Here is a 26,291-nt window from a genome sequence, read left to right on the forward strand (position 1 = left end):
GGATGTGAAGCTTGGGTGGTAAATGCAGCAGCGAGGAGACGGTTGGAGGCAGTGGAGATGTCCTGTCTATGGGCAATGTGTGGTGTAAATATTATGCAGAAAATTCGGAGTGTGGAAATTAGGAGAAGGTGTGGAGTTAATAAAAGCATTAGTCAGAGGGCAGAAGAGGGGTTGTTGAGGTGGTTTGGTCATTTAGAGAGAATGGATCAAAGTAGAATGACATGGAAAGCATATAAATCTATAGGGAAAGGAAGGAGGGGTAGGGGTCGACCTTCGAAAGGGTTGGAAAGAGGGGGTAAAGGAAGTTTTGTGGGCTAGGGGCTTGGACTTCCAGCAAGCGTGCATGAGTGTGTTAGATAGGAGTGAATGGAGGCGAATGATACTTGGGACCTGACGATCTGTTGGAGTGTGAGCAGGGTAATATTTAGTGAAGGGATTCAGGGAAACCGGTTATTTTCATATAGTCGGACTTGAGTCCTGGAAATGGGAAGTACAATGCCTGCACTTTAAAGGAGGGGTTTGGGATATTGGCAGTTTGGAGGGATATGTTGTGTATCTTTATACGTATATGCTTCTAAGCTGTTGTATTCAGAGCACCTCTGCAAAAGCAGTGATAATGTGTGAGTGTGGTGAAAGTGTTGAATGATGATGAAAGTATTTTCTTTTTGGGGATTTTCTTTTTTGGGTCACCCTGCCTCGGTGGGTCACCCTGCCTCGGTGGGTCACCCTGCCTCGGTGGGTCACCCTGCCTCGGCGGGTCACCCTGCCTCGGTGGGTCACCCTGCCTCGGTGGGAGACAGCCGACTTGTTGAAAAAAAAAAAATATATATATATATATATATATATATACGTCAAACACGGTACCTCGTAAGATGTACATATATAGAATATGACCGAAACAGTCAAAGGGTTAATAACTGAGAAGAAAAATGATTAAGCCATCAGAAAATACTGACAGTAAAATAACTAGAACCAAGAACATAGCCTAAATAGTACAGTAGAACCTCAAATATTGAACTTAATCCATTCCAGGAGTTAGTTCTAAATTCTAAAAGTCTGAAAAGCGAAGCAATATTTCCCATATGAAATAATGGAAATAAAATTAATCCGTTCCAGAAACCCAAAAATATTCACACACAAAAAAAAAAAAAAACATTTTATAGAGATTAATTATAGTTTTTCATACACACAACAAATATAGTGTTCAATTATGTATTAATATATTTAAATAAACATATAAAATAACATTTTACTTACCTTTATTGAAGATGGGTGATGGCATCTGGAAGATAGGGAGGAGGAGAGAGGGAGTTGGGGTTAGTGTTTGGAAGGAGAATCCCCCTCCATGAGGACTTTAGGTATCAAAGCCCTCTCTGGGATTACTTCCCTTCTGCCTTTTAATGCCACTAGGACCAGCTTGAGAGTCACTGGACCCCTGTCTCACAAAATAACTGTCCACAGTCCTCTGTTTCTGGTGCCTCTTTAAGATTTCCTTAAAATGGGATATGGTTCTGTCACTGAACTTGTTGCAAAGATGGCTTGTTTCAGCTTGCTCAGGGTGGTACTTCTGCACAAACATTTGGACATCATTCCACTTGGACATCATTTCACTTCTGTATTATTTCCTTCTTCACATCTATGGTGTTTCTCACTTTCTTTACCACAGGGGTACCACTAGCAAGTTTCTTTAGGCCCATTGTAGCTTATTTCACAGTCCCACAAGCACTAAACACAATGAAATAATCGTAAAATGTTTGAATGAGAGCGCAGGTTAGTGTTCACTCAAGCATCAACAAAACCAGACTGGCTCACGGTGCCTGCGTAGGGGCACAGACAAAGCAGGCTGCTGGACAGGTCCGGTACCTGGCGGTTCGAAAATAGGGGCGAGTTCGATAATAGGGACAAAGTTGGCTCAGAAAAAGGGTTCTATTTTCGAAGAGTTCGATAAGCGATATGTTCGAAATTTGAGGTTCCACTGTACAGTGGACCCCCGACATTTGATGGCATCTAGTGCCAACCCTGTGGTAAAAAGGGTGAGAATTAGTATGGAAATTAAGAAAGATTTTGAAGGGTTTGGGGCTAACCCTGAGAAGCCTATGCCAGTTGTGGAATCCATTGTGCCTACTTCAAAGATTAAGGAAATGTGTGCAAAGTGGGTTGAACTGCAAACCTTTATGGATGAAAATCACCCTAACACAGCTATTGCAAGCCGTGCTGGTGGCTATTACACTGACAATGTTGTGGCCCATTTTAGACAAATCTTAAAGGAATGGGAGTTACAGAGCTCTATGGACAGATATGTTGTGTGACAGAAGTCCAGTGACTCTCAAGCTGGTCCTAGTGGCATTAAGAGAAGAAGGGAAGTAACCCCGGAAAAAGACTTGATACCTCAAGTCCTAATGGAAGGGGATTCCCCTTCTAAACACTAACACCATCCATACTCTCCCCTCCTCCCATCCCATCAATCATCACCAGATCTTCATTAAAGGTGTCAATTATTCTATTGTTATTGTTGTTATTGTAATTATTCTATTGCATTAAACTTAATATTTCATGTGGTAAAATTTTTTTTTCATACTTTTGGGTGTCTTGCACAGATTAATTTGATTTCCATTATTTCTTATGGGAAAAATTAATTCGACTCTCGATATTTTCGACATTCGATGAGCTCTCAGGAATGGATTAATATCGAATGTCGGGGGTCCACTGTACTTATTAATAGTATTTAAAAATCTTGGCAAAATCTGACCATATACCTACAAAAACAGCAGCTGTATGTATGTACATAAATATATATTTATTTAGGAATATGTTGCAAAGGACTCCATAATCTGTAATAACATTACATTATCAGTTTTTAATGTCTAATATAATTTTTTCTAATAACTTTTTGCTACCATGGATTTTCTATGTAATCAAAAATGGAGGAAAGAAAACCACAAGCTTCGCAGACACATATTCATTAGGGTGACAGCTAACCTTAAAACCAAACTAAGTATTATTGTACCTCTATGTCCAGAAAATTTAATGCAATGTGGATCATAAAAAAATTATAAAATAATGTATTAAAAGGTGAAAGCCCTTACTATAAGTGACATGTCTACTTATGAATATTTTTTTTTTTCAGCAAGTCAGCCGTCTCCCACCAAGGCAGGGTGACCCAAAAAGAAAGAAAATCCCCAAAAAGAAAATACTTTCATCATCATTCAACACTTTCACCTCACTCACACATAATCACTGTTTTTGCAGAAGTGCTCAGAACACAACAGTTTAGAAGCATATACGTATAAAGATACACAACATATCCCTCCAAACTGCTAATATAATAATAAAAATAATTTTTGCTAAATGCAAATGATTACTATTTTCCAAATTTTCTGAAGGCACTTATCCCATATGCAAGCGAGGGGCTTGCACTTCCAGCAAGCGTGCATGAGCGTGTTAGATAGGAGTGAATGGAGACGAATGATACTTGGGACCTGACGATCTGTTGGAGTGTGAGCAGGGTAATATTTAGTGAAGGGATTCAGGGAAACCGGTTATTTTCTTATAGTCGGACTTGAGTCCTGGAAATGGGAAGTACAATGCCTGCACTTTAAAGGAGGGGTTTGGGATATTGGCAGTTTGGAGGGATATGTTGTGTATCTTTATACGTATATGCTTCTAAACTGTTGTATTCTGAACACCTCTGCAAAAGCAGTGATAATGTGTGAGTGTGGTGAAAGTGTTGAATGATGATGAAAGTATTTTCTTTTTGGGGATTTTCTTTCTTTTTTGGGTCACCCTGCCTCGGTGGGTCACCCTGCCTCGGTGGGAGACGACCAACTTGTTAAAAAAAAAAAAAAAAAAAAAAAAATTGTTACTAGTTCTAGGTAGTAGGTTGGTAGACAACAACCACCCAGGGAGGTACTACCGTCCTGTGGTAGTAGGTTGGTAGACAGCAACCGCCCAGGGAGGTACCCAGGGAGGTACTACTACTGTCCTGTGGTAGTAGGTTGGTAGACAGCAACCCCAGGGAGGTACCCATCCTGGGAGTAGTACTACTACCGTCCTGTGGTAGTAGGTTGGTAGACAGCAACCGCCCATGGAGGTACTACCGTCCTGTGGTAGTAGGTTGGTAGACAGCAACCGCCCAGGGAGGTACTACCGTCCTGTGGTAGTAGGTTGGTAGACAGCAACTGCCCAGGGAGGTACTACCGTCCTGTGGTAGTAGGTTGGTAGACAACAACCACCCAGGGAGGTACTACCGTCCTGTGGTAGTAGGTTGGTAGACAGCAACCACCCAGGGAGGTACTACCGTCCTGTGGTAGTAGGTTGGTAGACAGCAACCACCCAGGGAGGTACTACCGTCCTGTGGTAGTAGGTTGGTAGACAACAACCACCCAGGGAGGTACTACCGTCTTGTGGTAGTAGGTTGGTAGACAGCAACCACCCAGGGAGGTACTACCGTCCTGTGGTAGTAGGTTGGTAGACAGCAACCACCCAGGGAGGTACTACCATCCTGTGGTAGTAGGTTGGTAGACAGCAACCACCCAGGGAGGTACTACTGTCCTGTGGTAGTAGGTTGGTAGACAGCAACCACCCAGGGAGGTACTACCATCCTGTGGTAGTAGGTTGGTAGACAGCAACCACCCAGGGAGGTACTACCGTCCTGTGGTAGTAGGTTGGTAGACAGCAACCGCCCAGGGAGGTACTACCGTCCTGTGGTAGTAGGTTGGTAGACAGCAACCGCCCAGGGAGGTACTACCGTCCTGTGGTAGTAGGTTGGTAGACAGCAACTGCCCAGGGAGGTACTACCGTCCTGTGGTAGTAGGTTGGTAGACAGCAACCGCCCAGGGAGGTACTACCATCCTGTGGTAGTAGGTTGGTAGACAACAACCGCCCAGTGAGGTACTACCGTCCTGTGGTAGTAGGTTGGTAGACAGCAACCGCCCAGGGAGGTACTACCGTCCTGTGGTAGTAGGTTGGTAGACAGCAACCGCCCAGGGAGGTACTACCGTCCTGTGGTAGTAGGTTGGTAGACAGCAACTGTCCAGGGAGGTACTACCGTCCTGTGGTAGTAGGTTGGTAGACAGTAACCGCCCAGGGAGGTACTACCGTCCTGTGGTAGTAGGTTGGTAGACAGCAACTGCCCAGGGAGGTACTACCGTCCTGTGGTAGTAGGTTGGTAGACAGCAACCACCCAGGGAGGTACTACCATCCTGTGGTAGTAGGTTGGTAGACAGCAACCACCCAGGGAGGTACTACCGTCCTGTGGTAGTAGGTTGGTAGACAACAACCACCCAGGGAGGTACTACCGTCCTGTGGTAGTAGGTTGGTAGACAGCAACCACCCAGGGAGGTACTACCGTCCTGTGGTAGTAGGTTGGTAGACAACAACCACCCAGGGAGGTACTACCGTCCTGTGGTAGTAGGTTGGTAGACAGCAACCACCCAGGGAGGTACTACCGTCCTGTGGTAGTAGGTTGGTAGACAGCAACCACCCAGGGAGGTACTACCATCCTGTGGTAGTAGGTTGGTAGACAGCAACCACCCAGGGAGGTACTACCGTCCTGTGGTAGTAGGTTGGTAGACAGCAACCACCCAGGGAGGTACTACCGTCCTGTGGTAGTAGGTTGGTAGACAGCAACCACCCAGGGAGGTACTACCATCCTGTGGTTGTAGGTTGGTAGACAGCAACCACCCAGGGAGGTACTACCGTCCTGTGGTAGTAGGTTGGTAGACAGCAACCACCCAGGGAGGTACTACCGTCCTGTGGTAGTAGGTTGGTAGACAGCAACCACCCAGGGAGGTACTACCGTCCTGTGGTAGTAGGTTGGTAGACAGCAACCACCCAGGGAGGTACTACCGTCCTGTGGTAGTAGGTTGGTAGACAGCAACCGCCCAGGGAGGTACTACCGTCCTGTGGTAGTAGGTTGGTAGACAGCAACCACCCAGGGAGGTACTACAGTCCTGTGGTAGTAGGTTGGTAGACAGCAACCGCCCAGGGAGGTACTACCATCCTGTGGTAGTAGGTTGGTAGACAGCAACCACCCAGGGAGGTACTACCGTCCTGTGGTAGTAGGTTGGTAGACAGCAACCGCCCAGGGAGGTACTACCGTCCTGTGGTAGTAGGTTGGTAGACAGCAACCGCCCAGGGAGGTACTACCGTCCTGTGGTAGTAGGTTGGTAGACAGCAACCACCCAGGGAGGTACTACCGTCCTGTGGTAGTAGGTTGGTAGACAGCAACCGCCCAGGGAGGTACTACCGTCCTGTGGTAGTAGGTTGGTAGACAGCAACCGCCCAGGGAGGTACTACCGTCCTGTGGTAGTAGGTTGGTAGACAGCAACCGCCCAGGGTACTACCGTCCTGTGGTAGTAGGTTGGTAGACAGCAACCGCCCAGGGAGGTACTACCGTCCTGTGGTAGTAGGTTGGTAGACAGCAACCACCCAGGGAGGTACTACCGTCCTGTGGTAGTAGGTTGGTAGACAGCAACCACCCAGGGAGGTACTACCGTCCTGTGGTAGTAGGTTGGTAGACAACAACCACCCAGGGAGGTACTACCGTCCTGTGGTAGTAGGTTGGTAGACAGTAACCGCCCAGGGAGGTACTACCGTCCTGTGGTAGTAGGTTGGTAGATAGCAACCACCCAGGGAGGTACTACCGTCCTGTGGTAGTAGGTTGGTAGACAGCAACCACCCAGGGAGGTACTACCGTCCTGTGGTAGTAGGTTGGTAGACAGCAACCTCCCAGGGAGGTACTACCGTCCTGTGGTAGTAGGTTGGTAAACAGCAACCGCCCAGGGAGGTACTACCGTCCTGTGGTAGTAGGTTGGTAGACAGCAACCGCCCAGGGAGGTACTACCGTCCTGTGGTAGTAGGTTGGTAGACAGCAACCACCCAGGGAGGTACTACCGTCCTGTGGTAGTAGGTTGGTAGACAGCAACCACCCAGAGAGGTGCTACCGTCCTGTGGTAGTAGGTTGGTAGACAACAACCACCCAGGGAGGTACTACCATCCTGTGGTAGTAGGTTGGTAGACAGCAACCACCCAGGGAGGTACTACCATCCTGTGGTAGTAGGTTGGTAGACAGCAACCACCCAGGGAGGTACTACCGTCCTGTGGTAGTAGGTTGGTAGACAACAACCACCCAGGGAGGTACTACCGTCCTGTGGTAGTAGGTTGGTAGACAGCAACCACCCAGGGAGGTACTACCATCCTGTGGTAGTAGGTTGGTAGACAGCAACCACCCAGGGAGGTACTACCGTCCTGTGGTAGTAGGTTGGTAGACAGCAACCACCCAGGGAGGTACTACCGTCCTGTGGTAGTAGGTTGGTAGACAGCAACCACCCAGGGAGGTACTACCATCCTGTGGTAGTAGGTTGGTAGACAGCAACCACCCAGGGAGGTACTACCATCCTGTGGTAGTAGGTTGGTAGACAGCAACCGCCCAGGGAGGTACTACCGTCCTGTGGTAGTAGGTTGGTAGACAGCAACCGCCCAGGGAGGTACTACCATCCTGTGGTAGTAGGTTGGTAGACAGCAACCGCCCAGGGAGGTACTACCGTCCTGTGGTAGTAGGTTGGTAGACAGCAACTGCCCAGGGAGGTACTACCGTCCTGTGGTAGTAGGTTGGTAGACAACAACCACCCAGGGAGGTACTACCGTCCTGTGGTAGTAGGTTGGTAGACAGCAACCGCCCAGGGAGGTACTACCGTCCTGTGGTAGTAGGTTGGTAGACAGCAACTGCCCAGGGAGGTACTACCGTCCTGTGGTAGTAGGTTGGTAGACAGCAACTGCCCAGGGAGGTACTACCATCCTGTGGTAGTAGGTTGGTAGACAGCAACTGCCCAGGGAGGTACTACCGTCCTGTGGTAGTAGGTTGGTAGACAGCAACTGCCCAGGGAGGTACTACTGTCCTGTGGTAGTAGGTTGGTAGACAACAACCGCCCAGGGAGGTACTACTGTCCTGTGGTAGTAGGTTGGTAGACAGCAACCGCCCAGGGAGGTACTACCGTCCTGTGGTAGTAGGTTGGTAGACAACAACCACCCAGGGAGGTACTACCATCCTGTGGTAGTAGGTTGGTAGACAACAACCACCCAGGGAGGTACTACCATCCTGTGGTAGTAGGTTGGTAGACAACAACCACCCAGGGAGGTACTACCATCCTGTGGTAGTAGGTTGGTAGACAGCAACCACCCAGGGAGGTACTACCATCCTGCCAAGTGAGTGTAAAATGAAAGCCTGTAATTGTTTTACATGATGGTAGGATTGCTGGTGTCTTTTTTCTGTCTCATAAACATGCAAGATTTCAGGTACATCTTGCTACTTCTACTTACACTTAGGGCACACTACACATACATGTACAAGCATATATATACATACCCCTCTGAGTTTTCTTCTATTTTCTTTCTAGTTCTTGTTTATTTCCCCTTATCTCCATGGGGAAATGGAACAGAATTCTTCCTCCGTAAGCCATGCGTGTTGTAAGAGGCGACTAAAATGCCGGGAGCAAGGGGCTAGTAACCCCTTCTCCCGTATAAATTACTAAATTTAAAAAGAGAAACTTTTGTTTTTCTTTTTGGGCCACCCTGCCTTGGTGGGATACGGCCGGTGTGTTGAAAGAAGAAGAAGATTTGTTACTAGGCTTCACAATATAAACCTCTTGGGAATTTTTTTTCTTAAAGATCCAAAATAATGAGGATTGTAACCTGCCTCTTCATGAGACCTGTAGGAACACTTCATGAATATGCTTGGGTGAAACCTTCCGAAAAACAATGAGAACCTGTCCAAAATATATTTTACTGAGATTTCTTTCGAGTTTTTCAACATTTTCAATTTTTTTTCCCTTGGATGAATTTTTATTAAAATTTTTAGTGCTATGAAACTAACATGGCACCTCTCCCTTCTCTCCATCTTCCTCTCCTTTTCAGCACCACAAAAATTGATACAGGAGTAGAAATAATTTCAATCCCTTTATTTTGTAGATTATGAGATGTTTACATCCTCAGTCACTTTTAACCATTCTGTTTCTCTCACTCCCTCTCTTGATATGGACAGCTAGGTCTTCTTCTGTCTGTTTTTCCTATGTACCTTCCCTCACCTTCCTCTTCCCATTCCCTCTTCTCTTTCCCCTACTATCCCTTATACAGTGGACCCCCGGTTAACGATATTTTTTCACTCCAGAAGTATGTTCAGGTGCCAGTACTGACCGAATTTGTTCCCATAAGAAATATTGTGAAGTAGATTAGTCCATTTCAGACCCCCAAACATACACGTACAAACGCACTTACATAAATACACTTACATAATTGGTCACATTCGGAGGTAATCGTTATGCGGGGGTCCACTGTACTTGAAACAACTGAGTAGAACGAACTGCTACTTGCACTTCAGCCGAACCTTAATTCTACTCACTGTCCTGCCAACACTGCATAATGTTTACCTGATGATGGTTTTGAGAGTATTTCTACCTATGTTGTCTGGCTTTAAAGTAGGCTATCAAGGGGGAAAAGCTACTTCATGTTTATCATGAATTTTTCCCATCTGCATTCATACACTGCATTTTTTTTTTTCAACAAGTCGGCCGTCTCCCACCGAGGCAGGGTGACCCACCGAGGCAGGGTGACCCACAGAGGCAGGGTGACCCACCGAGGCAGGGTGACCCACCGAGGCAGGGTGACCCAAAAAAGAAAGAAAATCCCCAAAAAGAAAATACTTTCATCATCATTCAACACTTTCACCACACTCACACATTATCACTGTTTTTGCAGAGGTGCTCAGAATACAACAGTCTAGAAGCATACACATATAAAGATACACAACATATCCCTCCAAACTGCCAATATCCCAAACCCCTCCTTTAAAGTGCAGGCATTGTACTTCCCATTTCCAGGACTCAAGTCCGACTATATGAAAATAACCGGTTCCCCTGAATCCCTTCACTAAATATTACCCTGCTCACACTCCAACAGATCGTCAGGTCCCAAGTACCATTTGTCTCCATTCACTCCTATCTAACACGCTCACGCACGCTTGCTGGAAGTCCAAGCCCCTCGCCCACAAAACCTCCTTTACCCCCTCTCTCCAACCCTTTCGAGGATGACCCCTACCCCTCCTTCCTTCCCCTATAGATTTATATGCTTTCCATGTCAATCTACTTTGATCCATTCTCTCTAAATGACCAAACCACCTCAACAACCCCTCTTCTGCCCTCTGACTAATGCTTTTATTAACTCCACACCTTTTCCTAATTTCCACACTCCGAATTCGGAATACACTGCATAATTTTTTTAAATGTTGCCATTACAGATTCTGTTATTGGTGTTCTGGGTGTCTCCACTGGCAACTTTTCAATTAAAAAGATAAATATATCAATTGCAAACATAAGTGCATTATAAACCCCTAATTTGTAAGGGTAATATTTGGTATCGCATGAGACGATGGAATTCTCCAATTTTGTCAGCTAAAACTTAAAAAAAAAAAAATCTATTTACATCTCACCTTAAGAGTCATATCATCAGAACATGATGCAAGAAGATTACCCTGTGGATCCCATTTGATAGCATTGACTTCATTGGTGTGTCCCTGGAAGGACTTTATGGGCTTATCCTGGCCGAGCTGACACACGTGTATACACTGGTCAGTTGAACAACTAGCAAAAGATGTATTTGTCTGCCAGTCTACATCTAAGGCAGGGGCTGAGTGGAAGGCAAACTGTTGAGTGCAGTGCCCTGAGGATGCATCCCATATGATTGTAGTCTGAAACAAACAAATTATTCTTATCTGAGTTAAAAGAAAAATTAACAAATTGGCCCACAAAGTCTGGGTGATCCCAAAAAAGGAAGACACATTCACCATCACTCATTTCCTAGATCTCTCCAGAGGTACATAACCTTCACTGTTCAAATGATAAACCAAACATGTTTACACAACACAGAGTGCAGACACTGTAATTCTCACCTTCAGAATTCAAGTCCAGCAAACATTCCTGAAAGAGGAAAATGTACCCACTGTCATAGACATTAACAGTACCGAAGACTACTGCCTCACCCTTTACAATCTTTGAGAACTAGTAACCACATTGTAACAAAATATGCACATTAGCTTTATAGACTAGGTATAAAATTTTTGGCATGAAAATAAACAGCCATGCCTGCATTACTTCCAAACAGATCAATTCCATTCGAGCTTTTTTATTGTCACTTGTGTTGTTCACATGTATAATATCACTTATGTCCAACACAGCTATTGTCTTCTATCTCTGAGTCAATTAAAAATTACTTTCATCTACCACTTTCCATTTACTGCATTATATTTCACAACTCGTTAAAATTATCTTGCTACTGTCTACACCTCTGAAAATTATAGATTTACAACCACACAGAATAAGATCATAAACTACTTACACACTTAATAAGTTCTACCACACACAAAAGTCCTTGAAATACTTTCCAGTTTTTCCCTTTATCTTACCCTACTAGCAACTTGTATACTAGATCAGTAGAGCCATCTGCAATATGTAATTTTTAATTTCCTCGCTATTATCTTTACCAAGCAGAAGACAGAGGACAGGGATAATGAAATATGAGGAGGGCAGATGAGAAAGAGGAGGGGGCAGGAAGAGGGAATAGAATGAGGTTAGTAATCACCTTCTGCCCCTAGAACATCCAGGCTTGAGATGATGGAAGGGTGATCAGCCCTGCCGTGTAAGTTCATGGTTACGGCACCTGCAAACATACAGATGTGGGATTGCTGGTTGGATTGCTAGCAGTAGGGAATTAAGGGGATGGCATAAATTTATCACCCTTGGCACTGGCTTTCTTAAAGAGAGTTGACTTGGTCAACTAAAGGAATACTATGGAGGGCATATCCTGGTCATCACTACCACTGTTAACCTGCACTTTGTAAATAAGATCTGTGACCCTACCTCAGTGGGAGATGGCCGGTGTGTTAAAAAATACAATCGACTACAAAATTTTTGATGTAAACAGAATTCAAACCTGAAGTCTGGGAGTCCTACAAATACCAAGCAACTGGCTGGCAATATTAAAACTGCTACTCTACAGGCTCAAATCCTGTTCATTTCTTAAGGAAAGACAGGTGACTATCTCCACATTATTATTGGTAAGGAGCTCTGTGGTATACAAGATGATACAAGTAATGAGATTATGCCAGAAAGAAACATTTGTATACCCACAAAACTGCTGGCAGTATTTGCAAGCTACTGTTATGCAACTCAGTCCCTCCCCAACAAAAAATTGCAGAAGCTCAAAGCTTGCAGTTTGTTAAAATGTAGATAGAGATTATTTATTTTCAAAAAGGCATTTCAAATTTATGCTCTTAACATATGAGCTGATTCTTTCTCAAGTGTTATCAACCATTTTATAACAAAAACCAATATATTTTTGTCTCATACAAAACAATCTATTTCAGGAAAATACTGTATATTCAAAGATGATTAAGAAATACATCACTGCACACAGTCAATTTTAATGAGATTAAAGCAAAACTGAACTTACTTTGTCCACTCCTGCACTCAAAATGTAATTTCCCTTTTTATTCCACTTCAATGCAAAAATGGGTCCCTTGTGTTGGCCAAGTGTGGATGCTAACCGCCCATCAGTCATCCAAATTCTTGCATAACCATCATAGGATCCAGTTGCCAGGAGTGTTCCATCACACTTTTAAGAGTAACTATTATTAGTATAACAAAATGAAGTTACTATTATTAAAATAAAGAGCAATAACTTTCAGAATACATACAACTTATTCAGCGGCACAGATACTGGCTCCAGAGAAAAATTAGAAAATACAAGCAATGGCTGTGACAGAATTAATGAGAATGAAAGAAAATGAGAATGAGTGTGGTAGTGTTGTAAGGTGTTTACCAAGCTTAAATGGTAACTCAACAGCACCTAAATTTTTTAGGGATAAGCTGGTTTCAACTCTCTCTCCAAATCCAAAATAAAGGTAAAAACAGGATTAGCAACATTAACTGTAAAGAAATGCTTGACTGTTAGCTGACTGTTGGGGGTGACCTGGAGATTTGTCTATGAAATAAGCAAAGGTTGGATAACAGCTCTTAACCAGTAAACTGAACATCTACAAAGTATAAAATATAACTACTATTTGCATCTCTCCTGATTTAATTTTCACATTCCACACCTCTCACTAATCTGAGATTTTCTGCAGATCTACATACAGTATATTCAATAAACCAGAAGATAAAATAATTGCATAAAAAATGAATTGCTAGCATAGTTGATTATTCCTTTAACCAGACTGAGTAAAGTATTTCAGAACTATAAAAAAAAGTTCATGTCAAGATTCTGATAAAAACTGACCCTCAAATCTGAACATGTTTAGCATGATATTACAGGAAACCCTCACTTTAGACAACAGGGAACGACCAGGTAGCTGGTAATGATGCCTATGGTGGATAGAGATGAAAATCTTCTTTCAACAAACCAGCCGTATCCCACCAAGGCAGGGTGGCCCAAAAACAAAAACAAAAGTTTCTCTTCTTAATTTTAGTAATGCATACAGGAGAAGGGGTTACTAGCCTCTTGCTCCCGGCATTTTAGTCACCTCTTACAACACGCATGGCTTACAGAGGAAGAATTCTGTTCCACTTCTCCATGGAGAAGAGATGAAAATGTGTTGTAATAATGTTGGTGGAATTACTGATAATATGTTAGGTAAAAGGACACAAGTGCAACTAATGTGACATTTTATTATGGCAACGTTTTGCTCTCCAGGAGCTTTGTCACGCCAGTAACGGCTTGACATATAAAATGTCACATTAGTTGCATTTGTGTCCTTTTACCTAACATGAAACTGTATTGTTGTGAATGCAATGATAACTAACAATGCTGTAATCAGCAGACTTTGTTCAGTTTCTCAATCAGCCGAGCCAACAGATTTTGTGCAGCACTTCCAAAGTCTGTTAAATCTGGGTTTAGAGTGCATAAAAATGAATACATCTCCACAACCTAGTTTCTTACATTCCAATCTAGAGAAGTTACATCTTTGTTGCTGGGCACTTCTGTACCACCTTTCTGGATACAATGCCTGAGAACCAGCTGATTTGGCGATGTGGTGTTGTCATTCATGTTCCAGATACGTGCAGTACTGTCTCCTGACCTGAAGCAAAAGTACACAGAGTTTATACATGAGAAGATTAAAAATAAAAATTCAACACACCAGCTGTGTCTTACTGAGGCAGGGTGACCAGAAAAAGAAGAAAACTGTAAAGTTTTTCTTATTTTTACATTTAGTAATTTATACAGGAGTTAAAGATTAAAATATATGCAACATAAAAGACTGACAATCAGAGGCACTACAGTGATCTTTGTGAGTCCATACACTGCATTCTTCCATCCTAATATCTCATCTTACAGTAACTCTTCTTCCCTTCAAGAGAATGGTCTTACTGTTGAGGAGTTCTTGATCTAAGGAATTGGAGGTACCCTTTACTTCCTTAGAGCAAAACCTTATTACCTTCTATTCCAAAGATCAATTTTGAAAAAAAAAATAAAACACACCACTAAGATAATTTACACACTTTGATTGGAACTATTGTTTATACAGGTACAGTGCTGATTTTCCAGCAACATGAGTTCCTAGGATCTGCTGGTATATCAATTTTGCATGATCAACAGAGGTCATATAATAATATTCAACAATACACCTTGGACCCACCAGTCTGGTGCAAACTTTATTTAAACATTAGCCTGGTGGTTAACGCTCTCGCTTCACACGGCGAGGGCCTGGGTTCGATTCCCAGCCAGAGTAGAAACATTGGACGTGTTTCTTTCCACCTGTTGTCTATGTTCCCCATCAGTAAAATGGGTACCTGGGTGTTAGTGGACTGGTGTGGGTCGCATCCTGGGTGTTAGTGGACTGGTGTGGGTGGCATCCTGGGTGTTAGTGGACTGGTGTGGGTGGCATCCTGGGTGTTAGTGGACTGGTGTGGGTGGCATCCTGGGTGTTAGTGGACTGGTGTGGGTGGCATCCTGGGTGTTAGTGGACTGGTGTGGGTGGCATCCTGGGTGTTAGTGGACTGGTGTGGGTGGCATCCTGGGTGTTAGTGGACTGGTGTGGGTGGCATCCTGGGTGTTAGTGGACTGGTGTGGGTGGCATCCTGGGTGTTAGTGGACTGGTGTGGGTGGCATCCTGGGTGTTAGTGGACTGGTGTGGGTGGCATCCTGGGTGTTAGTGGACTGGTGTGGGTGGCATCCTGGGTGTTAGTGGACTGGTGTGGGTGGCATCCTGGGTGTTAGTGGACTGGTGTGGGTGGCATCCTGGGTGTTAGTGGACTGGTGTGGGTGGCATCCTGGGTATTAGTTGACTGGTGTGGTTCGCATCCTGGGACACTGACCTAAGGAGGCCTGGTCACAGACCGGGCCGCGGGGGTGTTGACCCCCGGAACTCTCTCCAGATAAACTCCAGATAAATAAAATAAAATAAAATAGCATAAATGAAACAGTTTATTTAGTACTCTACTTACGAAGACTGCTGCAGTACCACCACCCTCAAAATGTTAGATTTTAGAATTTTACTGCAACTGTGGAACTAATCACAAAAGTTATTAGCAAAATATGCTAATAATTTTATAAAATCAAGGAATCACCACCAATAATTGTAGTGTAAACAATATAAAGTCAGCACACACTTAATACAATGCCATCCGTTGCCACCCAGTAAACTATTTTGGCAAAAAAAAAAAAAAAAAAAAAAAAAAAAAAAAAAAAAAAAAAAAAGAAAAAAAAAAAAAAAATTATCTTGTTATTCTGTTGGAACTAAAAGAGGTGCTGGATGATCTGTTGCTGGTACATCAGAGTTGTACCTGTATCTTCTATTACACATTCCAGTCAACTAAGCAATCACTTACAATCTCTACAATACACCTTATCTTCAACCACAATTAATTTTTATCGCATGTTATCATTCATCTTCGCATCACTTAAGCTGAAAATCATTAAAAATCATAAATGAAAATCAGAAAATACCATGTACATTTTTGCACTGTTGCTGCCTTGTGAGATGGACATGAACAAGTTGACAAGCTCACAGTATTACAAACTAAAAGCGAAGCAGATAATTACCCTGAAGCCAGAAGATCTGTAGTGGGGTTCCAAGCACATATAAATACCTCAGACTCATGACCTCTTAAGATTGTTGCTTTGTTCAATGGAATTTCCACGCTAATATCCACATCCATAGTTTCACCCGTTGTTCCTGAAAAAAAAAGTGATTTAATGAATGAACTCCAGGAAAACATTAGTGTTAACAGAGCAAAATATACAGGGTGAATAAGTACACTTTTTTACACGAGTTAACATATCCTATATTCAAAGATGAAAATGAGAGTTGCATGCATATACACAAAAGGAATAACAGATACTGAAGAAAAGTTTTGAGGTTAACAGCTACACTACCAGTAATGTGAGTGGACGATTATAAGACATTCATAGATAATTCAGCCTTAGTTGCTCATACAAGGTACCACACTGTAGGTTATTACATTACATATTTGTAGCTACAATAAGCTTGTAGTATCTGTTTACATATAAGGTCTATAAGTTACTGGAAGGTTCCAATACTTGTAGTATTTACTAACATCTGTTGTCCTACCCTTACTGATGGTTCACTTCTTTTATATTCACAATACTGCTTGACAGTCTTGTCACTATTTTATGTATTAAGATAATTATTGTGGAAATGTTTATATGTAGATGGTTTGCACACTCTGAATAATATCATCACTGTTGACACCAGGGCCTCTGAGATGGGGGTTCAGCCAGTACATTGGTCCAGAGCCCGGCTGTGAATCTCTGAAGGGGCCACCATTGCCATAGACATTTTTTTATTTTTTCATTTTATTTTTGACGTTTTGGTAAATTCAACTATTTTTAGTTTATTTAGGAAAATAATTATGTAAAATTCACTTAGACTGCGGGCCTCAGCCTGCCTCCAGGGGCCCCCAAAGCAATTTTGTTCTGCCTTGCAAAATTTCTCGTGGAGGCCCTGATTGACACCTGTCTCTTACAAAAAGATAGGCAGATATGACAGCTCCCATGATGCTATGACACTGATACACCCACAATAAGTAATTACAAAATTCTATTATTTCTGTCTCTTCTCCCATTACTTGTGCTTGTTTGTTTCTCCTTATTCTTTTCCCTACTTAGATTACCAAGCCCATCAGCAGAGGCGTCGTAAGGGGGGGTGGGGGGCTGCCCCGGGTGACACCATTTAGGGGGTGACACCATAGAGCTTCTAAAGAAGGTGACACTAATGCACAAAACAGTGCTGCACCAACATAAGAGAAGAATCCCTCATTGATTTTGATGAACTGATAGATTGATTTTGATGTGATAGATGATTTTGCATAATTGAAGGCAAGGAAATGTAAGATCAGATTTACTGTGATGTTACCTGTACTCAAGGTCAAATGTAAGATCAAATTCACTGAGATGTTACCTGTACTCAAGGTCAAATGTAAGATCAAATTCACTGAGATGTTACCTGTACTCAAGGTCATATCAGAACTAGTGTTTCTCTGATATTGCAATGTTTTTCTTTATTTTTCAAGTTTTTTATTTTTTTATTTTTGGCATTGTTGAAGATGAATAAATGTAGGATCTGTTGCTGTACTCAAAGTGGTATTTGAGTTTGTTTCCTCAATATTACTATGATTATTTATTTTATCATTAATAAAGTTGAGAAGTATTCTCCTGTTCAGTTTATGGCCCTTAAACGTTCTCATTGCTAAACATTTGTCGCTGGTCATGCAGTAGTGACGTAACTGGAGTTTACCCCCCATCCCCCCACCCTTGAATTTCATGGGGGTGACACCAAAGATGCTGCCCCGGGTGACACCAGAGATTCCGCCCCGGGTGACACCAACTCTAGCGACGCCTCTGCCCATCAGTGAAAAACCAGCATTCAGTACTGTTGTATCCAGTCACAGGATCAATGGCAGACACTTTCCCCCCAGTTTCCTCCCTTCCCTGATCATGTGTTGCCTTCAACACTAAATGGGTCATCTTATGATACAGTCTCATGCCAGATGATTTTCCTCAATGAATTAACTAACAATAGCTTTCCTACTTGCTTCCTATTTTCATATTCACTCAACAAATTAACCAACAACTTTCCTACTTCTCCATGGGGAAGTGGAACAGATTTCTTCCTCCGTAAGCCATGCATGTCATAAGAGGCGACTAACTTGCTGACATGCTGGGAGCAAGGGGCTCCCGGCACGTTAAAATGAGAAACTTTCGTTTTTATTTTTGGGCCACCCTGCTTTGGTGGGATATGGCCGGTGCATTGAAGGAAGAAAAAGAACTTTGCTACTTGCTTCCTATTTCCATATTCGCTAAATAAATTAACTAATAACAGCTTTTCTACCTCCTTCCTATTTCCACATTCATTAAATAATCAATCCTCTTTATTTCTGATCATCCAGAGCAGAGTAAACTTGTCACCTGCTGACCCACCTTCATCACCATTCGTACTCGGAATTTCTGTCTTGACTACTGCTTTGGGCTGTTGGTTCTGCTGTTGTCTAGATGCTACAACATCAGGCATTACAGCATCTATCAGTGACAGACTGTCAATTAATCTCTCCGATCCATCCTGCAAGATTCAATGCAATATTAGAATTGTAAGATTTCTTAGCATCATTCAAGATCAAATTTTGTATTTATATAATACGAATCATTGAAATATACAATAAAATAATGTTTTAGCATGTATTTTTAAATTTTCTCACATATTTTTTTAAGAATCGTATGAAGAGCACAATAAAATCTAAAAGATTAGGTATTCTGACCGTAAAATAATGAATTTTTAAGCAAATTTTTTCAATTTTAGCGATATATTTTAATTTATGTATATGGTCTTATATTACATAAACACACAAGGTCATAAAAGTAAAAGAATAAAGATTAATTAGTTATTTAACAGTGTACAGGACATTCAACAGGAAAATCAAGAGGCCATCAATGCACAATTTTAACTTACCTCTCCTATACTTATTTCTGCTTCTGTGTATTGAAGGCCTTTCTGTATGATACTCAGAAGTGCCGCAGGAGGGACCAACGCACCATTGATGTTTGACTGTGATATGTGGGACTCTATCCCAAATACATAAGCTGCATGGTAAAACCCTGTAAATTCATGAAACTGTAATACATATTTACAACAGCACAGCTAACTGAAAATAATGTATACAAAATCTTCAGCAATGTGCCTTTTATACAATTTTTTTCACAATCATCTTGACATAACTCCAAATTTGGATGAAATTCTGCATTATTATAATCATGGGAAAGAGAAAATGAAAGCTGTACTATAGTTAAAAGTTTGATTAATGTGTATGAGAAAAGGCTTGAAATTCATATAAATAAAAGTATGTTAATGAAAGCTTAAAGAAATATGTGTAAACCTTGTAAATAGAAAGGTGTTGGAATATGTCAAGTTTAAATACCTCGACTATTTGAATAACCAACAGGGGCAATAGGATCAGCTTGTCCGAAATACACTGCTTGTAACCTACGTTATTTTGTACATGTAACCTACATTATTTTGTACTGCATAAAGCAAATTTGTATTTATATCTGCACAAGTGAGACTAGCAGAAGAGTGAGCTAGAGGAGACTAGTGGCTAGAGCAACCAAAGACCTAGTTAGAGAGAACAAAGTAGGAAGAGATGTTGCTACTGAACTCCATGAAGCAGTAATTGTTGAAACCTAACAGTTTTCTTCATTTTTGTTTTTAATTCATTGGTTATTTCCCACCAAGATAAGGCGACCCAAAGAAGAAAACACATTACTGTAATTTCCTCTTCTTATCTGGAAATCAATTACAATGAAAAGGGTGGCCAGTCCCTGACACTTTAGTCATCTTCTACAACACGTGTGGCTTATAAGGGAAGGATCTGAACCTGCTTTCCCAGAGGGAGACAAAAGTACACATATGGACAAAACAGTGATATAGTATGACACTGAAAAAACGAAAAGTTAGACTGGAAGAGACAGAGAATCTGAGGACCATGCAGTACAGTAGTTGGGCAGACAAAATAAGGAGTGATAATGTTATGAAACAAAAAATTCTCAAAATTTTGAAACTATGGAGAGTCAGTGTGGAAAGGAATAATGAGAATGTGGTGGAGTATATACGAGCCAAAGGAAAAAAAAAAAAAAGCCCCCAAAAAAGAATGTAGGTGAACACAGAGCGAGAGAACATGAGATAACACTGGGCGAGAAGTGGTATAAAGGAACAACAAGTGTTAGATAATATGACTGTTTTGTGACAATTTATCCCTGCAACAGGGATGCCTTAATGCTAGTGAAGGGCTCTTGCTTCAAGGAATCAGAGCTATCCTCCCGATTACCCTCCAATCCTCCAGTACCGCATGACCCTTGAGGTGTCATGTAGTTCATCTATGAGAGCATTCAACTTGCAACTTCAAGGGCCAAGGTTCAATTCCCTGGCACAGGGAAACCTATGGGAAAGTTTCCTTACACCCTTTAAGTCCCTGCCTAACTAGCAGTAAAAACAGTTACCTATGCATTAGCGTTTAGCCAATCCTTGAGGAACACATCCAGGAAAATTATTAGAAAACCCCAGTTCTGCTGGAATATCATTTCATGTGTAAGGGCTCCAGTCCCATGTAAGAAAGGATCCCAGTCCTGCATAAGAAAGGATCCCAGTCCTGCATAAGAAAGGATCCCAGTCCTGCATAAGAAAGGATCCCAGTCCTGTGTAAGAAAGGATCCCAGTCCTGCATAAGAAAGGATCCCAGTCCTGCATAAGAAAGGATCCCAGTCCTGCATAAGAAAGGATCCCAGTCCTACGTAAGAAAGGACCCCAGTCCCGTGTAAGAAAGAACTCCAGTCCTACATAAGAAAGAACTCCAGTCCTACATAAGAAAGAACTCCAGTCCTGCATAAGAAAGGACTCCAGTACCTGCTGGAAACATTCAAGCATTGAGTAAAAGATATCCTTTCAATGCCCTGGATCTAGTGATATTAATAAAAAGAACAAAATGACCCTCATGTGTTTAGTGCTTCCTCATAAACATAATAAATTTAATATTAATATTACTAATAACAAAATTTATATGCAGTACATAGTCTATGAAATTATTTGAACACTTACAAGGTGCTACCAAAAAGTTCCCAGACTTGAATTTTTGTGCACTTCCTGGGTGAAATATGGCAGCAGCATAGGTCACACTGCACAATACACTTCTTTGTGAGGTAGCATGGCCAGTTTCAGTGTGGTCGGTAGTTCAACTGAAACTAGACTGTGTTGTTGTATTTTTGAGTACAACAGAATGTAATCTTTACAAGAATGAACAGCAAGTGTGTGTGAAATTCTATTTCAAACTTGCTTTCTTCAGCAAGCATTAAGCAATGAAGCAATGAGTTGGATACAGTGTTTTGAATGGTTTTCTCGATTCAAAGCAAGACGAATGTCAGCCGAGGATGATGAATGCTCTGGTCATCCATCAATGTCAAAAACAGATGGTAACATTGAAAAAGTGAGGAGGGCCATTTATGTAGATGATCATAATACCAAGGTCACTGCAAGTGCTGTAGAAATTTCTTAAGGGTCATGTCAAAACGTTGTGATTGAAAATGTTAACATGGGGTGAGTGGCTACAAAATTTATGCCCTGGTTGCTGACTCATGACCAGAATGACTATTGTTTTCTTGCCAAAAACAACACCAGGGTCATCTTCTACCCTCTCTACTCCCTAGATCTAGCCCCTCATGACTTCATTCTCTTCAGAAATAAAAATGGCACTCAATGGACGGCATGTTAAAGATTTAGAGGAGATTCAAGCAGATTTGCAGGCTGTGCTAGACACTGTTAGGAAAGAAGAGTTCCAGAAATGTCTCAAGATGTGGCAGAGACAATGTAAGCTTATGTATTGTTTCATAGAAGTCCAGGAACTTTTTGATCACACATCGTATTATGGGTATTTTGCTAGTGTAGCTGTACATTAATAGTTTCATGTCACATGTTTTCCTATTATGTGCTTACTCTGTGCCTCCCCACCCTATGAATATTAACCTCATTACATATAAATAAACACTCACTTCCACCTCAAATAAAAGCGTGGAGGCAGAGCTACCTGGATACATCTGACATAAACGAGTCAATGCTATATCTGCGTTTAATGTTTTAGCCTGATGCATTAAGGCAGATAAATGTGAACAAAGACACAAGTATGCAGAAGAAGCCTTTATCTGGATGACATTTTGTTTCGGAGTTTTTCTAAGATTTCATGTTACAAATTTTCCTCATTATCTCCTTTAGAAAGAAGTTTGATTAAAAGCTATTATTATTGTTTGTCTACACAATATGAAATCAATTCTGCTATTTCTATATGCATTCATTTTGGCCCCTAAACTCGATGTTTAGTTTGTCCCACAGTTGTGGGACAAGTTGTGGTTACCAAACATGGCTCTCCAGATACTCCGTGTTAATGAAACAACTTATATAAGACCTTAGTGCAATTACAATTGAGAGTCTTGTGCCTTTTTTATATCATTAGATTAAACTCAGTTGTACTATAGCTCATTCTAGCTCAATACATAGTCAATACCAAATTCATTATATTAGACCATAGTGTAATTACTAGTGAGAGTCTGGTGCTATTTTTAATTTGTATTTTTATATTATTAGATTAAACCTAGTTGTACTATAGCTCATTCTAGCTCAATACATAAACTATACCAAAGTCATTACATTAGACCTTAGTGCAATTACAAGTGAGAGTCTTGTGCTATTTTTAATTTGTATTTTTATATTATTAGTTTATACCTAGTTGTACTTTAGCTCATTCCAGCACAACACATAGACAACACCAACTCCATTATGTGTACTAGTGACTATACTCTACAAGACAAAAATGCTATAGCTATATACTTGTCCAAACTTCCCACCACTACAGATATCAGTACTAAAACTCAACCCACAACTCAGGATATAAATAACCATAATTTAAACCTAGAAGATGATTGATCACGTTGACCCTGATCTAAACCTCCATAATCTGACACACAATCAAAACCTATTGGAAAGTAACTGCCTTTATTACACAGCATCACAAGCCACCACTATCCTAAACAATGCTAAAAGTCTATCAGTACTTAACTACAACATCAGGTCCTTAAGCAAACACTATGATGACCTCCTGGCACTCCTTGAATCACTAAAGACACCCTTCTCCTGCATTATTCTTACTGAGACCTGGCTTAAGCAGGACATAATAGATATCTACCCTCTACCAGGATACACAGCAATCCACAACTGCAGACCACACCAAGTTGGGGGTGGTATTGCAATCTATTACTCTAACCAATTATCTTGTATTAGCACCACTTGCTTTAGTGATGAATATGGAGAATACATTTTTGCTAATTTTATTGTAAAAAACCTTAAGACGCCTATAACAATCGGTGCCATTTACCGGATACCCCACACAAACATCCCAAATTTCAGTGAGAAACTAAAGGCACTAATAACAAACAGACAAATGAATAAGCACCACCTTCTCTTAGCTGGAGACTTCAACATCAACCTTGGCCTACTAGATGATCAGCCTGTAACTGATTTCATCAACAATATGAACAACACACTTCTCATACCAACAATAACTAAACCAACCAGGCTCACTGAAACGAGTGCAACCATAATAGACCACATATGGACCAATATACTAGCCTCCCTTAAATCAGGGATAATCACAGATAGCACTACAGACCACTACCCTACCTTCCTCTTCACAAACATAAGTAAACCACCACTTGAATACAACAAAGTTTCATTTAGACTCCATGATGAGGCCTCAATAAGGAAGTTCACAGCTGACCTAGAGACTGTTGACTGGCCTACAGAATTCTCCAAGGCCAATGGTATTGACGACTGGACAGACATTTTTCTTAACAAATTACTTAGACTATACAACAAACATTGTCCTATAAAAACGAAACAGATCACAAACAAACGGCTTGGTTGCCCATGGCTAACCAGCACCATTCTGAAATCCATTGACAAGAAACACCAATATGAAAAGCAATATAGACAGGGCTTAATACACAAAGATATTCTTAAACACTATTCATCAGTCCTCACCAAAGTAATAAAGAAAGCCAAACAACTATACTACTCCAGTAGATTCACTGACACAAGAGGAGATATAAAAAAGACCTGGAAAACACTCTCAGATTCTAGGGACCCAAAAACTAAAAAAAAAAACAAGAATATTGCCCTAACTAAACCTAATGAAACACCATTGCATCCCACTGACACAGCTAACAAGATAAACGACTTCTTCTCAACCATAGGTTCTAATCTCGCCAATAAAATCCCACGCACCAATGCCCATGCCGGGGACTACCTAGATGGGAATTTCCCAAATTCCTTCTATCTTGCTCCAACTGAGCCCATGGAAGTCACCGAGATTATAAAGTCACTTAAAAATAACTCAGGGAATCTGTCTCATGTCCCACCATTATTGTACAAGAGAGCGGCCCATGTCCTCTCGCATGCTATCTCATTACTTTTTAACAAGTCACTAGAAACTAGCACCTTCCCGAAACTACTCAAGACGGCAAGGGTTACACCAATACATAAAGGTGGTGACCCTACAGATTTAAACAACTATAGGCCAATATCAAACTTACCATTGCTATCCAAAATCTTTGAGAAACTCGTGCACAGGAGACTATATTCATTTATAATGGCACAAAACATACTCAACCCCTGCCAATTTGGATTCAGGAAAAATAAAAGCACTAACGATGCAATCATAAAAATGCTAGATCTGCTTTACACAGCATTGGAAAATAAGGAATATCCACTAGGAATTTTTATTGACCTAAGAAAAGCTTTTGACACAGTAGACCACGGCATCCTACTCCACAAACTTGACCATTATGGTATAAGAGGCCATGCGCTTGCATATTTCAAATCTTACCTTACTAATAGGTATCAGTATGTCACCATTAACCCCTTCAGGGTCCAAGGCCCAAATCTGAAGTGGTGCCCCAGTGTCCAAGAATTTAAAAAAAAAAAATTTGTTATTTTTTCTTATGAAATTGTAGAGAATCTTTTTGTGAAGGTAATAAAACAATAAGTATGAAATTTGATGGAAAATTGACGAAATTATGCTCTTGCAAATTTTGATGTGTCAACGATATTTACGAATCGGCAATTTTGCCAACTTTGACTCCCATTTTAGGCCACTTACATTATTCCAGCCAACCAAATTCTTAGCTATTTCACTAGTATTACTTCTATTCTATCGATTGAGCACAAGAAATCAGCAAGTCAACTGTTTCAACTACAAATTAAAGCGATCGGAAATTGTTAATTTGGCCAGTTTAACACAAAGTTCAAAATATTCCAATTTCAAAATAGGGTCTAGAATAAACAATGTAGGCATTCCTGGAACTAAACTAACATTTCCTCTGTTCATTAGTTACGTTTTGAGGCTTTACAAATAAATTCCATTTTGATTTTTTATTCACATAATGAATTTTTATTCACACCAAAAAGTAGAAGATTTACTGTTATGCAATACTGTAATAATTGTATAAATATCATCACCATATTTGTGAATGTATATTAGACCCACCAGCTGGCGTGTATTAGACGTGTGAGGTCGTTTGTTTACTCTTGAATATCGGCAAAAATTTAACATTTCTGCTACTTTGAGCTCAGTTTCAAGCCATTGCCAGTGCTAAAACCAATCAAAATCATCTCTATTTCTGTAATATGTCTTCCATTCTATCAATTGAGACCAAGAAATCGCAAATACAACTATAAAAAACATACAAAAAAACACTGTAAAGTCGCTGTTTTAATTGAAAAATCATGATTTCAGTTTTTTTCTCTCATTATACACAGTGTGCTGCAGGATCTGTTTTATGTGGTGCACACATACCACATAGATGTATTCTCTCATATCTAGGCCCAAATGTACCACTCACAGTTTATCAGAGTGAGCTGAGCTCATGACGTAGATCTACGGTTTGGACCCTGAACGTAAAGCCGTAGATCTACGGGACGGACCCTGAAAGGGTTAAAGACACAGCATCAACAACACAGCCACTTGATACTGGAGTTCCACAGGGAAGTGTCCTTGGTCCCCTGCTCTTCCTCATATACATCAATGATCTTCCAAACGTATCTCAACACCTGAACCCCATTCTCTTTGCTGACGACACGACTTATGTCATCTCTCACCCTAATCTTGCCACCCTCAACACCATTGTTAATGAGG

The 26,291-nt window shown here is 41.3% G+C and overlaps 1 protein-coding gene across 3 annotated transcripts in view; it reads right to left on the bottom strand.

Moving 5' to 3' along the window:
* Positions 1-26,291, bottom strand: part of ebi (transducin beta like ebi) — a 56,071-nt gene that overhangs the window by 17,712 nt on the left and 12,068 nt on the right. For 2 of the 3 annotated variants that reach the window (XM_070102313.1, XM_070102314.1), the window contains exons 3-8: positions 19,013-19,158; positions 18,487-18,625; positions 16,090-16,222; positions 13,987-14,125; positions 12,502-12,663; positions 10,484-10,741 (exon numbers count right to left, since the gene is read on the bottom strand). In XM_070102313.1, coding sequence (XP_069958414.1) covers positions 10,484-10,741; positions 12,502-12,663; positions 13,987-14,125; positions 16,090-16,222; positions 18,487-18,625; positions 19,013-19,158 — 977 coding nt within the window. Of the gene's footprint in view, positions 1-10,483; positions 10,742-12,501; positions 12,664-13,986; positions 14,126-16,089; positions 16,223-18,486; positions 18,626-19,012; positions 19,159-21,151; positions 21,295-26,291 lie in introns of all 3 variants that reach the window. The other variant, XM_070102315.1, reaches the window with a different exon arrangement.

The sequence above is a fragment of the Cherax quadricarinatus genome, chromosome 81, assembly GCF_038502225.1.
Source record: "Cherax quadricarinatus isolate ZL_2023a chromosome 81, ASM3850222v1, whole genome shotgun sequence".
NCBI lineage: Eukaryota > Metazoa > Arthropoda > Malacostraca > Decapoda > Parastacidae > Cherax > Cherax quadricarinatus.